This window comes from Centrocercus urophasianus, unplaced genomic scaffold (genome assembly GCF_019232065.1).
Source record: "Centrocercus urophasianus isolate 14NV4802_14NV808 unplaced genomic scaffold, USGS_Curo_1.0 seq_10, whole genome shotgun sequence".
NCBI lineage: Eukaryota > Metazoa > Chordata > Aves > Galliformes > Phasianidae > Centrocercus > Centrocercus urophasianus.
This window is the reverse complement of record NW_024884142.1, coordinates 68,455,843-68,472,996: the sequence shown is the minus strand read 5'-3', so window position 1 is coordinate 68,472,996 and position 17,154 is coordinate 68,455,843. Positions and strand designations below refer to the sequence as shown.

Here is a 17,154-nt window from a genome sequence, read left to right as displayed (position 1 = left end):
TAAATACTACAAATACAGTAGCATAAAGTCACTTTAGAGCATGCTGAAGGGCATTCTCGTTTTTGTGTTTCACATGTGGGTATGAACTATCAGATGGTCTCATCCTTGCGTGATGTGTCTGATGTGTCCCAGTGAGATCCTGCTCTCATCCTGGACGAGCCCAGCCTGAGCCAGTCAGAGCACATCTTTACATTTCCCAATGTTTGTGTTGCAACGTAATGTAAGCCATCCTGACGTGTTAGTGTTGCAACTACTTGTCTACTTTCAACGTAATTGAAATTTGAATTATGAGCACTTATCTTAAAAATATGCTCTCACATCAATTTTAACATTTCTGTTTTCCTTAAGCCATTCTGCTCCAGAGATGAAGGATAACCAGGGTAGACCATACAATATGTGCATACAATTTAAACGCCATGCGGAATTCAATTAAATCTACTTTTGACTATTTTCTGTAGCTGGGATTATAAACAATCATAAGGTGAACCTCAGAGTCAGAAACACAAATTGAGGAACTTTTGTTGAAGAAAACCAGAACCACACAATTCTTGACTGAGAATTTTCTCTTTGCTTCCTTAATCTGAAAGGATAGATACCTTCATGCTGAAGAGTTAGCATGATTACATTAAATCTCTAAAAGCTGCAAATAGATCTAAAGATTTGGAAGGAATTGGGGATCGGTGTGATCACCCAAAGCAACCTCTTTGTGTTATGTCCTCTAGAAATGAATCACAAAAGGATCTCACAAAAGTGTGTCTGCATGAGTATGTGGGTGCTATGCACTAGCATTTATTAAAAGTATCTTAGATTATTTCAATAACGTTAGTAAAGTCTTTAAAAACCTGTATTACCTAAGTTAATATAGTAACAGATGCCTGCTGCAGTCAAGCTAGACCAAGAGCTTGGGCCATATTTCAAAAGTCAGCCAACTGTTAAATTTCTAATGCCATGTGCAGACCTCTGAACAGGTATAGAGGAGAACAAAAGAGAAGCCATATCAATTTCCTGCATCAGTTACATTTACCTCATTATCAGAGGTTTGGCATTTAGGCTGGTCACGATTTGTTCACTACTGGGTGCACACAGCTTATGGAATCATTTTGCATTGAAAAGATGAGTGAATGTGATTCTGACATTCCATTCCCGTGCAAATCTTACTTTATTTGTGGAAGTCTGCTGAGGTTAGACCCGTGCCCATCAACTTCATGAGAATGCAGTTGTGGAGTAAAGACAGTTCTGCTAGGTAATACCTTGTGGAGCTCACTGATGTCAAAAGGAAAACAACCTCAGCTTAGAAGTATTTGAAATAGATGTCTGTCAGTGCCAAGAACATCTGACCTTCTCTCTGTGTCCTCGATTTTTCCAGCAAAAGCAAAAGAACATGAACCCACGTTGCCAGCAAATAGCTGAAGCAATCTGTTCATGAGTAATCCTATGGAAATGAGCACTGACCTATAATTTATGTGATTCCTACTGCCAGTGGGAACCTGCTGTCTGCCATTCTAGTGTGTTGCCAATGTTTTGATTTGGTCATCTGCCTCACTGCTGTGAGTTCTGCAACTTCATTTTGAATACTTGGGCAGTAATGCTTGGCTGTGAGGAGCTCTCCTCCCAGATACCCAGATTCAGGGTTGTTTTTTTGTGTTTTTAAGGCAGAATCATTGGCACAAACAGATTCCAAGTGAAATAATAGTGTAGCTAGTTACGCTTTACCTAATGATTTCTTTTTAGGAGGAAATAAAGATTTAAGTGATGGCAAAAAGGTTGAGAATAGTCACATACTTTCATCTTTACTAATTACATCAGCTCTTCTGAGTTGTGATGTGGCAATGGTGCTTGTGACAAGTTGGTTTTGATCTCTAAAAATGGATGCCAGTCCAGAGAACAAAAGTTCACTGAGCCTGTAGTATATTAGCATATATATAATTTTTCCTTTTGTGATCTCTGCATTGTGAAATGATACACTGAAGCGCAGGTGAAGAAGTCTCTGTGCCAGCAGTTGCAGGACTCGGCCTGCTCTCTAGAGACCTGCTGGTTCAGAGTCCAGAGTGAAACCCAGCGCAGTGGTCAGTTCAGTTTTGCTTTTGAAGGCACCGAATCAGGAACAGCTTGCTCTCCCTTTCTTTGTAGGTAGATCTTCAAAATACTCCTGCAGCAATTGCTACCAGTTTAAAGTACTGAAGACTTTTTAAACCTTGCAATAATGTACATTTATCTACAATATGGAGCCTGTTACAGGGTTCAATTATTTCTTATTTGCATGGACCTCTTCCTTATGGAGAAGACAACAAACAGGTAAATTTTCCAGCACATTCCTCCCTACTTGCAGGTGTTCCTCTGTTGGAGGAGAACAAATGTTCAAATCCCTTGGGAAGATGTGTTTTCCTACAAAGCCCCAAATACCCTTCTACTCTGTATTACTGTGACTAACACTTTTCTTCTGCAGTACCTATGTGTTATCTAGAAAACCATAAACCAGTCTGAAGTCACCAGTTTCCTCTGCTCTGTCTGAGCCTGCATGGTTTTCTCCCAGTTAGGGAATCATACAGAGCTACGTATCCAGATATTTTTAAAACAGGATCTAATAGTGCTGACAGCATGATTCAATCATTAACAGGAAATTGCAGAGATGCAAACAAAGTGGTTTGGCAGGTGATGGGAAAGGTACAGCTGTGTCACCACATTTAAGCTGAACATCAGAGGCAAAGGCAGCCTGACTCCTAAGGCAGCTGATCAGCACCTACGAAGCATTGACTTCCTTAACTTGGTGTTGAGCCCCACTGTACCTCAGGTAAGCTATGTCTAGACTTACGTGGATCACTTGTGCTGCTTTTTGCAGGTGGGCTGATTCTCTGATAAAAAGGGTTTCTAAATAATAATTTTTTTTTCTTCACATTTCTGGTAATGCAGACAGTGAACTAGTAGATAAAAGCCTATGTCTTGGGGAAACCTAGAGAAGAATTAATAATGTGCTGATGTGGATAAAAGCTTATTTTAAGCTAGAAACTCTAGTGTAATGACTGAAGATCCTTTAAAACAAACAAACTTTATGGCAGCTTGTCAAGTGTAGGTTGTAGAATATCTTCATTGTTGCTGCTCCTTTTGAGAACAAACATGTGGCACAGGAGTGGAAGGAAGCTCCATATAGCAGCTATACAGCTGCTGTAATATATACTCTCAGGCCAAGTCTGGGAGGCAGATTCTTACAGTTCTTCAGCTTTTTCATTCTCTTCTATGGCTACACCTCATATCCTCTGTATTTCTGTGGGTGGTGTGATGATAAAGGCAGGACAGACAACAACACAACACATTAATGTATTCATTTACAAACTCCTCAATTGGCCTATGTTATGTGAAGCTTTTTTAATTCATGAAATTGAAAGTATCCTTTTCTTCTTCTTTTCACTGGCTTTGTTTATTTTACATGATTACGTGCTAGACTTTGGTTTTTCTATTAATATGATGCCTTCAGACCTGAAAGCACCGTTAGTATCTTGCTGAATTAGAGCTTTCCAAAAAATGTCATATTTACTGACAGCTTAGAAGTACCTTAGCTCTCTTGAAGAGAAAGGAAACCTGAAAACTAAAGAGAGTTGCTCCATAATGGACTTGTGTCTATGTATGATGATTTTAGAGTAACTCAGCCTAGAGAACAATGAGAGGTAGACCATAGTAGCACTCAATTTTTATCAGCCTATTTTAGACAAACACAGAGATGGTCTGAGCTGACATAACCTCTAGTTTTGAAAGCACGTGGATAATGGAAAGATACTTCACTCAAGTCATTGAGATTCAAACGATCCTTCAAATTTTCTTAATGTTTCAGGGTTGAAAAAAAATGAACGCTTAGTTAGGAAAATGTTTATTTTTATTATTTTGCTCAGATCTAGTGATTCTCTAGGGTCAGATGATGTGATCAATCTTTGTTCATTCTCAGGGAATAAAGGAGACCCAATAACCTACTATTTCCATTGCTCTATTATTCTGACAGAATCCACTCTTTTGGAAACACTGCATCAATTACATCTAGCCACACAAAGTACGCTGTTCATTTTTTGCGTCTCTTGAAAGTACTTTTATTCTTTGTACTACTTGGAGTTAAAGTAGAATAGGTTAATTAGTAACTAATTTTTATAGTAGCAGCTACTCTACACTCACATATTTTCATTTGTGAATAATCAAAAATTTCTCTTTTGCTTTTATGCAGGTTCTGCCATATTCTTTTTTGCTGAGCCTTCCAGCAGAAAATGAAAACTATGTATCTGTTCCTCCTTTCCATTCTAAATTTGCTTCTGAAACCCACTAGCAGCAGAGAAGTTATATTTGGCCATAATCATTTCACTGAGTATCAAGTGGGCAACATGAACCTTATCCTTTCTGTCCCACATGGTGGGTCAATGGAACCTGAAGACATCCCTGACCGAGAGGCTGGCTGTTGGGATGCAGAGACATCTTCTTGTATTTTCTCTCATGTGTGTCCTCCTGGAAGCATTCAAAGTTATATAAATTGTAAAGTATCTACCAAACAAGACAGGTACACTATAGAAGTGGCTCAAGCTCTTGCTGAGGAAATCAACAAAATTACTGATGGTTTCTTTCCACATACTGTTATTAACCACTTACAGAGGTTCAAGATGGATGCCAACAGGGAAAAGGAAGAGGCCTCCTTCAGAGTCCCCCAAGCAGAACAGGCCTGGGAGGATTACATGGGATTTTTGACTACTGCAAAATCACAGATGACAGGGGGCCTGATTTTGGATATCCATGGACAAGCACATCCCGAGCAGTGGATAGAATTAGGTTATACACTTTCAAAAACTTCTCTTAACTCAGGTGTCTTCTCTGCATCAAATTCCTCCATTAGATATCTGGCCAGTCAGCTAGTTGGTGTGCCTTTCGAGTCTCTGCTTGCAGGGAACAGAAGTTTGGGTAAATATATTGAAGAACAAAATAACAGTTACGTTTGTGTGCCTTCTCTATCCAATCCTAGCCCAAATAATGGGAACTATTATAGTGGTGGATACATAACAAAGAATTTTGGCTCCTGTCATTCTGGTGTTGTTGATGCCATTCAGATTGAACTACCACAGTGGGTGAGGGCACCTGAAGAACTTCCCAAATTCTGTAAAGCACTAGCAAAGGCTGTAATGAAATTCTGGCAAACTAACTATTGCAGCCAGTTCAAGCATAAGTTTCTGCCATGCTGAAAAAGGTTGTCTTAATTAAGATACCTTTCCATAATATTCTAATGATCTGAAACAACAGAACAACTGATACACCTAAAACACTTAAGCCTGAACTATAACTGTGGATTGTAGAGGAAAAATAGCTTCCAAAGGAATGCAGAGACATCAACAGAAAATTCACAACTAATACTCAACAAGCCAGTTAGCAAACAGCTTTGTGTTAGATCTAGCATTGAAAAGACTGCCTGAAAAATATCTTTGGAACTATCAATTGTCTGATAAGCTTTTCTGTTCTTAATTTCTTTCCTGTAGCATCCTTTGTTGTCTAGGATACAATAGGTGTCTATTCTAGTTAATTCTGTATAGTGCAGTGCTTTAGTAGCTTGTCCATTCAATAAAATTGAGTGTCTCTGCTTTTCTTCTGAAAAAAGAATGAATTCATTCACTACTTCAAGGCAGATGTTTAGCCACTACCTGAGAAGAATGGCCACAGCACACATAGTGGTTACTTAATGTGACGGACGCCTTCATCACCTCATCTTTCTCCTCCTTTTCCCAGTCTTTTATTGCTGAGCAGGACATTATATGGTGTAGGATATCCCTGGTCTGTTCATGTCAGTCATAGCAGATGTGGTCTCTCCCATCCTGTACACTGGGAGTGGGGAAAAGAAACACCTTGATGACACAGGCAACTCTTGGCAATAGCCACAACACAGTTCTGTTATCATGCCTTTTTAATCACAAATCAAAACACAGTAGCATATGGAATGTTACAAAAAAAACTAGCTTAATCCTAGCCAGAATTAGTGCATGTCTTACTCTCCAGAGACATCTGCATGTCAGCAATGGAAGTATTTTTGGAGATTTATGGCCCCGAACCTTTAAAAAATAGTCAATCACAGTAAGGTGCTTTTCATTCCTATCCATCAAGAAGTGGAGTGAGATGGGCTTTTCTGTAAGCGTCTTGTTATAATTATGTTAAAATTTTTTTTGCTGCTTGAAGAACTGGGATGGATATAAAGATTTTATTTCTATGTGCTCAGGGAACCTGCTAAACTACTTGCCTTAAGATGAACATAATGTTTACTAGTCTTGATTCTGTTCTTCACTGAGCTCTTTCTCCACTGTCAGTTCAGTTAGAGTGGACATCTCAGGTTTGTTCCATTGAGGATCTGTAGAAATAAAATGCAAATTTTCAAGAGCTAATAAATATATACCTACAGTCAGACCACTTTATAGTGATTTGTAACAGCACAGACAAAAAAAAAAATTGTTGTACATGTAGCTCACAAAATAATTTGATCACATTTTATGTAAATCTGTTGTGGTGCCATTGGCTTCAATGTTTGCTCCTAACGTGTCAGGAAAGAAAACAGAGTTCCACATTAATGTTCAGAAAAACAGCATATGTGCCATCTATTTGCACAATACGTGCCAGCTCCTGCGTTCATTAGGTTAGTATGGATGAGATACTCCATCTGTAATGCTGCTTTTAAAAACCATAAATCATATATATTTGAATGCTCCCTTCATTCCACCTAATGAGCCATCTAAACGTTTGGAGTCTTGTCCAGACTGGTTCACTAGGCTCTCTCCACAGAGAGAAATCAGCACTACTTCAAGTAGTGATTCTTTCCATCCTGTAATAGGTGGCGAGGAGACTGTGGAAGTTCTGGTCTCACTACAAATTAGGAACAACTTAGGAAGCCTCGTTAGTTCACAATAAATCTAAACAACAGTTTACCTTCAAAGTGGTATCAACTTACAGTTAATTTACAGCCAAAGCTTTGTGCAGAATCAATAGTCTTTGTACTGGCTAAAAGAAAAGACTCTGAAACAATGACTTAATGACACAAAGCTGAACAGGAGAAATAAATGGTTGGACTACTCACTCTGAAGGATGCTCTCTTCAGCTAGCTTCTTAAGCTTCCACCAAATGGAGAACAAAGTTGGGTTGAGAGTAAGTCAGACCACATGAGAAAATTAAATTGAGAAACAGTTAACAACAGAGCGAGTTCGCGATGTTACTCATTTACAAGTGCTAAGGACTTCTGTTGCTTGAACACCGCAGCAAGAGGTGGGAAGCACTTGTGCTTACCTCATATATAGGAAGATGCCCAAATACTGCACCAGTCACTTTGCTTCCTGACTCAATGCTCTCCACAGGTTGTCTAGGAAGCTGATCAACGGAAACCAAAGTGAGTTTGTTACTAGCTCAAAACAGAAGGTAATGAAAAAATCCTATTATATACTATTACTTTTATTGAATAGCGTGGGTAGCATTCATGTTATCTGAAGAAGTTCATATCATTACTATGTGAAGAGACTGTGGTTTATGCACAGGTTTTGAACATTTTTCGATTAGAAGGGGATTCTTCTGCTATAGGAAAGAGATAGCAGGCAAGATTCCAGCTTCCCAAGGGACAAAAATTCAACACAGTTAATAGCAATTTTTTTTTTTTTAAATCACCTAAATTAAATCTGGTTTTAAATACTTACCTAGCTATATCACCTATTAACATTTTGTTAAGTTCAGTACAGGAATCATTTTCACATTACTTGTCTGTTTTGGTGGATGCATGTTATTAGAGGACAGTAGAAAGCTAAATGAAGGCTAATCTAGTAAGACCTCCTTCCCACATGATAGTTTCATCTAAGGACTGTCAGTCTGGCTCACTCTTCTGGGCAATGCAAGTCACAAACACTTCAGCAACCAGTTTGGAAAGACATAAGAAAGACATAAGTGAACAAAAAGGCTTTGCTGTTGTAAACTGTAGGAAGCTTCAAATTAGTGAAAACAGCTCAAGTACCTTGATAGTTCATCCACATTCACATGAATCCTTAGACTTACATAGGTATTATACAGACAGAGCAGGAAATTCAACTGTTCTTACACAACATAACAGCGATTTCACCCTAGGAGAGGATCTAGTGGTCCTCTAACATGGAAAAAGAACACACCTAAACCTTGAAATGGTGCAAATAATGCATTTCTACCTCATCTGAAAGTGAGTTTAGTTTGAAATGGTGAATGCACAGAGCCTTTCTACAAATATTTTTTTCACACAACTAAGTGCGCTGCAGTAATAACAGTTTGAGATATCACATTTTCAGCAATGAAAAACATTCCTCAAGGAATTCATTCCAGATATCACTTATGTATTAATTACCAGGCATTACCTTTTTCAGAACGATTGGACATCTGGATTACAATGAATTAATTGTATACTCTTGGTATTTGCACAGCCATTGAATAGCACGCTTCTAGTCTGAAGTGCAAACTGAACTCCTCCATTTATTTTTCTCTAAGGTTAATGAAAACACATCAAAACTCTTTCTTAACAGAAGCTCCAGTGCCAACATGTGTGGACAGGCAAGTGTTTTCCACTGTGAGTCTTCTTCTCAAATGACTAAGCCAAAGTGACACTTGCCTCTACTGGCTTGTCCCACAGTGAACTCAGCCACTGACTGCACACAGTCAATGAATACACAGATGTTATAGTATAGCAGAGAGCTTGGCTACGTAGTTGACACACCAAAGCAGAAAACAGAAAAGATAGAGACACTCACCCAAATCCTGGGCTCAATTATGAAACTCCAACAGAGCGGATCTCCAGAAGAGATCCTTCCCCATTAGTAGTCATCTCTTCAATGAGTCTAGGAGAGGTGCAGCCAGGCTCCACCCCTTCCAGCAGCACAGGTGAATTGCCTTCAGCTGTGCTGACTCATGGCTCGCCTCAGGTGATCAATCAGAGGTTCAGGCCATGATTCAGCGGTTCCTATACAGACTGATACTGTCAAATTCATGTTTTGATCTCAGCATCAACATATTTTTTTCCCACTTCTCTTTTATTATACACTGCTGTGTCTACAGCTGCTGAACAGCAGGGGATCGGTGTACAACTGCCATTACGTTATACTGTGTGCCCTTTCTGCATAAAAGCAGTTGTCCTGATTTAAACAGAGGTCACTTCAGAGACTGTGCAGCATACCTGACTGGTATAACTGTTACACAAGGAAGTTTGTCATCTTATCGATGCCTTGGGGTAAAATGACAGAATGCCTTAAAACTGCACGTTTGGCAACAAGTAATCCATTAGCTCCAACTAGCTGAACATTCAGAGGAGATGAGTGCTGATCCTTGATATCACAGAGCAAGCAAAAGAAAAGGACTGTTTGGGCAGGACAGGGCAATAAACGCTACAGAAGCGTGTCTCATTCTTGTCATTTCACCCAAGCTACATAGAGAGAACTGGTCACATGGAGTAATAACTTTCACTGACTGCTGTTTAGATCCTAGCTGGCCCCATTAGTGTTAGGATAATGGATTGTGGTACATAAGAGACCCACTGTACCACAAATTTTAGGAAAGGACGTAAAGAAATCATAGCCCTCGCTAAATATGGGGAAAGAATGCTCAGAAAGGTGTTAATGGAAGCTTTTCTTTTTTTGAAAAGTGCCTGTAGAGTGTGCATCTTTTTCCTTTTCTAGTCCAGATCCAAAAGGAGAAGTTTGATTTGTTCCCATGACTTTTAAAGGCTATGGCATATAAAGATGGAGGAGTTGCACCACTATTCAGTTAAAGCAGTAGAAAGAACTACTATTTATAAGTAGGTGCTCACCACTGTTCTAATATTTTCACACATTCTTCAAGTAAACTTTGGATACTACTTGGATTTCTGTTGGTCCATGTAAGAATTCTGGGTTTGAGGTTTTTGTTGTTAATTGTAGGGGTTTTTTTTATGCTGTCAAGCCAAACAAGTGAATCAGTTTATTCTTTCTTCTACATTGGAATTTAGAAGTGTAAAACAAAGAGAATGAAAAACACAGAATTTTCATGGATCTCTCTGTTAATGCATTTTTGTTCTAGCTTCTCTACTGACTGAGAATATATAGGGTTATTCATGACTGTTTTCTAAATAAGAAATACAGTTGCACTTCTTGCTATGTTGCACAGAACTGAAACAAATCAGTTTATACACTAGATACCTTTGGAGAAGCCAGAGCTTTGAAAAACTTCAAGTCCTGAATTGTGTTTATATGTTTATCTTTTTTTAAAATTGAAGGTGATTTAGTTGATTTCCACCTGTGCATGTAAAACAGAAAAGGACAAAAAATCAGAAGCTCATATCTACACAGTAAATTTAAATTAACACTCTCAGTTGACACTAAAATAAAATTATTTTGAAGTATAAATTACTACATATGTCTTCAAAATATAATTTATATTCAAACATGTCAAAGTGTTTCACCAACACTTCTTCAATCCAGATACTGGCTTGTCATCTTTAGGAAGCTGGAGAAATTAACTTATAAAACAGTCTTTATTGCAACTCAGTGTTAATTCACTGTCTGCTAATGTCGTTTTTCAGTTCTGATTACAATTCTTCTATGCCTCTGTAATAACAGAGAAGGTTCCCTCTGGTCCACCTCATGAGGCTGTACATGTACAAGTCTATGGGGCCAGATGATATGCATCCCAGGGTTATGAAGGAACTGGCTGATGTGGTTGCCAAGTCACTCTCTGTCATGCTTGAAAAATCGTGACTGTCAGTTGAAATCCCAGGTATGGGAGCCAGCAGTGTGCTCTTGCAGTCCAGAAAGTCAACTGTATCCTGGGCTGCATCAAAAGAAAAGAGGGATGGCCAGCACGGAGAGGAAGGTGATTGTCCTCCTCTACTCTGCCCTCGTGATATTCCCCATCTGGAGTACTGTGTCCAAGCCTGGGGCTCCCAGGATGAGCTGTTAGCATTTCCAGAGGTTCCTGACTATTTGCTGCCTGTTCAAAAAGACTGTAGGGATTAGTCCTTCAAACACGATCGAGAACTTCTCTTTACTGATGAGTTATTGTTCTGACTTCAGCAGGACTACTCACATTGGTAAGAATTCTGTGTAAGAATAAGTTAGCAGGAAAACAATCTAAATGGCCTATCAGTAAAGGATCTTGGAACTTTCCCATTGTCTCAGAGTTCTTTGGTTAAAAGCCAGCCTAAAAATGCACATAATACATGAAACCTTATAATTAAAGCCTGTTTGACTTCTTTAAGCCATGCAGTAACTTTTCAGTTTGTCAATAACAGCCACGCGCATTTTGCTTCTGTGTTCCCTCAAAACACTGGTTAATGAAACAGGGAGATCTGGGACTTATTACAGTCTAAGCTAGAGGACTAAGGTTCTCCAGCTTGACTTCTAGCCAATCCACAACCCTTGAGAACTCTGCCTAGAAGGAAAGAGGCCCAACACTGCCATTGAGCATACAAAATTTATGTCAGTGTCAGTGCATTAGGATTGAAGGTGAATCCTTCAATTAGGATATGAATGTGAATGTACCTACAATAGTATCCCAGCAAACTTAATTAAAGCGTCTTTTAAATGGAAGTATTGTTTTTAGTTTGAAAATGTTCACAGTAAGCTTTTCCAATTAAGTTTTGGGTATCCCAGAAGTATAACAGTTTGCAGAACTGAAAAAAAAATAGGTTACTAACCTGAACAGTGTAGATAGCATGCAAACTGTAATTAGGCTAAAACCAGAGGTGATTATCTAGTTGTTACTATTACTCAACTCAAACCTTGATGATCACCTAGTCATGATAGTCACCTAGTTACAAAAATATTGAGATTTATCCATGGTTTGTAAAACCTTTTTTTCAAAAAGGATTATACTAGTTCCTCATGGAAAACAATTTTACTTTTCTGACCTTCAAATAAAAGGTGCTCTGTAAGTATCATATTTCAGAATTATTCCCCACTCATGCATGTATGTAAATATTTGAGATCTTACTTGTCTTTGTCCGGTATGCTCTTCTTTTCCATATGCTTGCTTTCCTCTTTCAGTATTATAGGAACATCTTTAACATCACAAGGCAAAATCAATCGACTGAGATCTGATAATTCAAATTTCCTGGGCTGTCCAAAGTAACCAAGATAGCATCCATTCATAGCATGCCAGAGTCTATGGATATAGTAAAAGCAGTTCCAAAGAACAGAAAGGAAAGTTAATGCTTTTAGAAGTGGAGCAAGAGTGAAAATACGTTATCAGGTTCTGCTGCACTGCTCTAGAATGCAGTATGTTAGCTAAAAAAAATATCAATGAAAATGAAGTTCTCTGTTTACCATGTAAGTAACTTGAGAGCAAAAATTCTCAGGATGTTGTAAATGTCAGAAAACAAACAAATAGTTCATTATAATTAAACTGTGGAACAAAGGCACCAATATCCTGAACTGCTTCAACAGTAAGGTGCCCTCACCACAGCAAGGTCTGTACAAAACTTCCTCATTGACTCCCTAAAAAAAAAAAAAAACCAGAAAAACAAAAAAGAAAGCACCCCTTCAAATGTACTTCTTAGCCCAGAAGGAATCACGCAGTTTTCCTATAAAGTGGCTTGAGATTACAATGGCCTAATTTACTACACTCAATGCTGGGGACCCATGTTAACTTAGCAAGTGCTGAAAAATAAAATGGAATTAGAACAGGAGGTCATTTCTAAAATTATGCTATTGTTTTTTGCAGTCAAGGCTACCTTGTTGACAGAAAATGAGTCTTGTAAAAGGTCTGACTTACTGAGAAAAGTAGAAGTGTTTACGTTAAAAACTTATTCTTACAGATACAGAACAGAAAATGTGCCTAATGTTGTACTTTATTTGTCCAAGTCTATATGTGAGTCCATCAAGAAGAAGATTTTAGGAGGCAGCTCAACTAACTGGCCTGGAAGTAAGAAGTATTAGTTATCTTGTACCTGACTGAACCATCAACAGATGCTGTTACTACCACATTTTTCTGCTCTTCATAAAATAAGTCAATGACTTCAGCAGAGTGTGCCATCCAACAGAGCTCCTCCTTTATTTGCTGAGGGGAAAAAGCAACATAACCACATTTTAGGCAGTTCTGTATGTCACTGTGGTTACTGGCTTAGTGATTTTACCAGCAAGGCTTTCTGAAAATTAACTGATGATTTATTGTTCCCTTCACCAAAGAGGCTGCAAATGGTAAGTGGTAGAAATTCTGCTTAGAAGACAGGGATAAATTCATTCTAATGTAACCTCTTTTAACACAATAGGATACTGCTATCAGCTTTTTACTTATAGCTTTTTGTTTGTTGGTTGGTTTTTCATGGCATCAAATTATTATTTGATGACCTTTATGTGTGGGAAACCATTTTAGTCCCCATAAAGGTCTGAATCCATTTTTTTCACTACTTGTCTTATCCTAGTATACTATTCGGTATACTATACTATAAGATTTTCCCTTACATTCTTACTGTTTTGTGGATCTTCTAAGAATGAGACAATGCTCCAGCACATAATATGTCCTTCTATTTAAAAAAAGAAAAAAGCAAAACATCAATAAATTTCATTATTGCTACACAGTTTCTTGTTGCTCACATATGCTCTTGGTAAACACCCGGCTGAATGACAAATAAAGAAAGTCACAGGTCAGTGGAAATTCTTCTAGTGGGAAAATCACTATCTCTTATCAAGCACACAGAGTAGAATATAATATACATTTAGTAATATGCAAATACACATATCATTTTGAATAATGTTTCTGTAAATAAATTTGAAATGGAAAGAATGCAGAGTTCTTTCCTTGAGTGACAAGAGTTAACAACAAGAGTAATCTTTTCCAGACTGTTATCTATTACACAAGCTAGATGAGAGTTTCTGAGGATGAAAAACTATTTTTCAATCCTGGTAAAATGGACAAAGTTTGTGATTAATTGCATATATAGTGAAGGCTTAATGTTATACAACATTCTAGTGCACTCAGGTGGAACTAGAATCAAAGAACCATTTTTCTCATGACTTGTGACCGCTCAGTTTCCCACCTAGGCTCACTCTTCCCTGCTGATGTCGCCCTTTACATCCATAATTTCTACTACTAGACAGAGGAATCTTTTGTGCTATTCCAGCCTTCATACTGGACACATCTGACTTTTAGGAACGAGCACTAACAAGCAAGGAAAAAGGAAAATTGGTAAAGGGAACAAGACATTGACATTAGCATTGCAGAGAAGAGTGCAGAAGGCATGAGAAGCACATTCATCAGTGGCGGAAACACAAAAGGACTAAGGGAGAGTGTCAGATGAACAAGTGATAGGGTGGATGCTTTTCCACAGTTAATTAAAATCTTGTTCAGTGCATGCCACCTTATTGATTTGAATCAATGAAGACTGGAAACTCCTCTTCATTTTCAGCACTTCAGTCTCCTGCTCAGTTTTGAACCAGATGAAATAAAAAAAAGACTATAAAACACACAAACAAACAAACAAGAAAAACCCAAACTTCTCAATCCATCCCAATGTTGATAGCATAATAGCAGGAAACCAGTAGGAAACAGTTCTAATAGATACTTCAGCGGCACATGACAGGACAAAAATCTCATATGACTGATGCAGAAGAGGAAAATTTCCAGGGTGAATGGAGAGGTTTGAAGGAGAGTCAGACAGGAGATAAATTCACACCAAATCCGGCTTTTAAGTCTAATAGTGAGCTGCTAGCACAGACTACAAGTTCTTTCTTTCCTTACATAGCTGTGTACTGATAAGGCCATTATTGTGCACACCATATCAGTGTCTAAATCAAGGCTCTCAGTACAGACACAGGATCAGGTTTTTATTTAGTTATGTTGTGACATTTTTGCTTGTTCTTAGCAGCCTTTGGTATTACTACAGTAATTCAGATGGAAAATGTATACAGATTTTGTAAATAAAAAAAACTGTAATGTCTTTTTGAAAGACTACTGATAATGCTACTAATCCTGAGCTTTAATCTACCAGCCTTTCCTACCAGGAAATACCATTTTCAATTGTTTAATTAGCTTTGATGGAGAAAGTCTAGCAGCATTTGCACTTTCATTTTCACATTTCTGGCACATTAACAGCATGATCTTATGTAGCTCTTCAAACTGTCCTGAGCAGAACGATCAGTATATTCACTTACCCTTACTGCCTGCCAGAAGCATTTTAGTAGAGATGTCTGTACATATTGCTGTTAGAGGAACTGGATGATATTTTGAAAATGGCAAAATTTCTTTCAGTAAATTCCCCTAAAATAGAATAATTAAAATCACATTTATCTTTATAACACCTTCATGCCAAAAAAAAAAAAAGCATCAGAAGTTAAGTGCTATTGACTTAATCTGTTCAGCATTATCAAGCTTATACCCATCCAGAGAGCTGCTGAAAAGGTAGTTTCCTAATCTAACGAATGACCAATATAGCTGAGATGTACTCTCTGGATTGTCATCTCTTCTTCATCAAAAGCACAACAGATTTTATTCTTCAGGCAATTCACAACTCAATCATACCTATCCCTACTTCAACACTTACCTCTCATTTGCCATGAAATATCACTATGCATTTCATTTTCTACTGGCCTGTCATTTCTTGCTGAAAATACACACATGATGTCTCCATCACCAACCAGTTTTGTTTTCAAGCAAGTACCAATAGCCTTTCTCCCCTACAGTCCTCTCAGGTCTGGGAGGTGAGGGAAAGTCATGCAGATAAGGAGAATCTTGACAGTGTGATAATGATGTCAGTGATGACATCACCATCATTTGAACTTGGGAATGCTTACAGGAATCTAAGCACACAAAGTTTGTATCTACTGTGTTTGTCAACATTTACCATTGTATTGGTTTTGTTTTTTTACAAAACATCAGCAAAAGCTACTTCACCATCTTCCTTCTGCGTTTGCTGTTTTACAGGAAGCTAGGGCTTCCTCTTAGGCTCCTCGTTCTATGTGTATTTACTTTTCACCTCTTGTTTAGAATAACATACTTTCTGGAGCAGTCCTATGGATTTGTCACTAAGCCATTGGCATTCTGTTTCAAGATTGGCTTTACATGATTATGGCTACAGATCAGACATAATCAGATACTATTGCTCCAAATTTGTAACCCTACTAGTGCTAACTGGCTTCTGAAATGCTCCAGCCATATTTCTCCTCATCAGAGCTCAGGATACTCTGCTTTGTGTATTATACTTTCTTAAATGGTACATGAAGTGAGTGAAAAATCAGTTCCTACAATTTCACATAACTTTACAGCCAGTTTTCAATATAAACCATATTTCTTCATTTTCCACTGGATATTACTCTGTTACCATTATTAAAGCAGAACTATTTTTTGTCTGTGGAAAAAACTCTTTATCAAAAAAAAAAAAAAGCAACCCAAAAAAACAAAAAAACAATGAAATATCTATTGCTGCAAGTGCTACTTGAAAAGCAGCTTTCCAAAGATTAATAGAATTAACTTTTTAACAGTCCAATCCCATCCCAAATACATTCAGAAAGCTACCTGAATACTCCATAAGTAGATGCAGCCGTTTTCATGAGCAGAAGCCAGTATTGGTGTGCATCTTCCTACATCCCTGGGTAACTGTGCATTTGTCTTTGAGTACTGGATATACTTATACTTAAGTGCGTCTTCTGCTTTGGAACACAAATGATCACACATTTTCTAAAAAGCTTTTGAATGTACAGAAATTACATAATACTAGAAAAAACTAAATTTGAAAATAAATGCCAACATCAAGATAGCATTATCATGAAAATGCTGCAGACATGGATAGAAGACAACTGACAAGAAATGAAAACAATCTTCATGGTATCATGCAAACCGGCCAGCATTATTACTCCAATAACATTATTCAGAGCATAGCAACAGATTTTACAGAAACTGCACGTGCTAGTGAGAATGAAGGAGGTCATCAGGACAGCTGAGAAGCAGCTCTGAGGCCTCTGCATGAGGGTTCCAGAGATTATTATAAATTTAGCAATTAAATAAGTTTAATAACTAAATGACACTTACTGATTCCAAAATCAGATTTTTATACTCATTTCTCAAATTCAAACATGAATTCAAGGTAATGGCCACAGCCTTTTCTGACTTCCTGCTGTGATTTGACTTCCCCAAAACTAGAGTTGCTGGGCATCCCTTGAAGGTCCTCAGAGGAATGTACATTCA

General features: G+C 37.9%; 2 protein-coding genes across 3 annotated transcripts in view; one reads left to right on the top strand and one right to left on the bottom strand.

Moving 5' to 3' along the window:
- Nucleotides 1-2,076: 2,076 nt before the first annotated feature.
- On the top strand, nucleotides 2,077-6,412 carry LOC122164904. Of its 2 annotated transcripts, XM_042827365.1 has the most exons (3): nucleotides 2,077-2,295; nucleotides 2,618-2,791; nucleotides 4,208-6,412. In XM_042827365.1, the coding sequence occupies exon 3, from the start codon at nucleotides 4,248-4,250 to the stop codon at nucleotides 5,205-5,207; it is 960 nt and encodes a 319-aa protein (XP_042683299.1). In that variant the 5' UTR covers nucleotides 2,077-2,295; nucleotides 2,618-2,791; nucleotides 4,208-4,247; the 3' UTR covers nucleotides 5,208-6,412. The 2 variants fall into 2 exon arrangements, with proteins under 2 accessions (XP_042683299.1, XP_042683307.1); XM_042827373.1 differs by lacking the exon at nucleotides 2,618-2,791.
- Nucleotides 6,140-17,154, bottom strand: part of WDR64 (WD repeat domain 64) — a 61,599-nt gene continuing 50,584 nt past the window's right edge. Inside the window, exons 20-28 of the mRNA XM_042827353.1 lie at nucleotides 16,486-16,619; nucleotides 15,126-15,231; nucleotides 13,437-13,498; nucleotides 12,923-13,032; nucleotides 11,968-12,138; nucleotides 10,176-10,272; nucleotides 7,285-7,365; nucleotides 7,079-7,112; nucleotides 6,140-6,358 (exon numbers count right to left, since the gene is read on the bottom strand). Coding sequence (XP_042683287.1) covers nucleotides 6,273-6,358; nucleotides 7,079-7,112; nucleotides 7,285-7,365; nucleotides 10,176-10,272; nucleotides 11,968-12,138; nucleotides 12,923-13,032; nucleotides 13,437-13,498; nucleotides 15,126-15,231; nucleotides 16,486-16,619 — 881 coding nt within the window. The 3' untranslated portion in view covers nucleotides 6,140-6,272. The remainder of the gene's footprint in view (nucleotides 6,359-7,078; nucleotides 7,113-7,284; nucleotides 7,366-10,175; nucleotides 10,273-11,967; nucleotides 12,139-12,922; nucleotides 13,033-13,436; nucleotides 13,499-15,125; nucleotides 15,232-16,485; nucleotides 16,620-17,154) is intronic.

Bases quoted from the DNA above. Each gene is read 5' to 3' on its own strand.
- LOC122164904 (XM_042827373.1), top strand. From the start codon at position 4,248: ATGAAAACTATGTATCTGTTCCTCCTTTCCATTCTAAATTTGCTTCTG.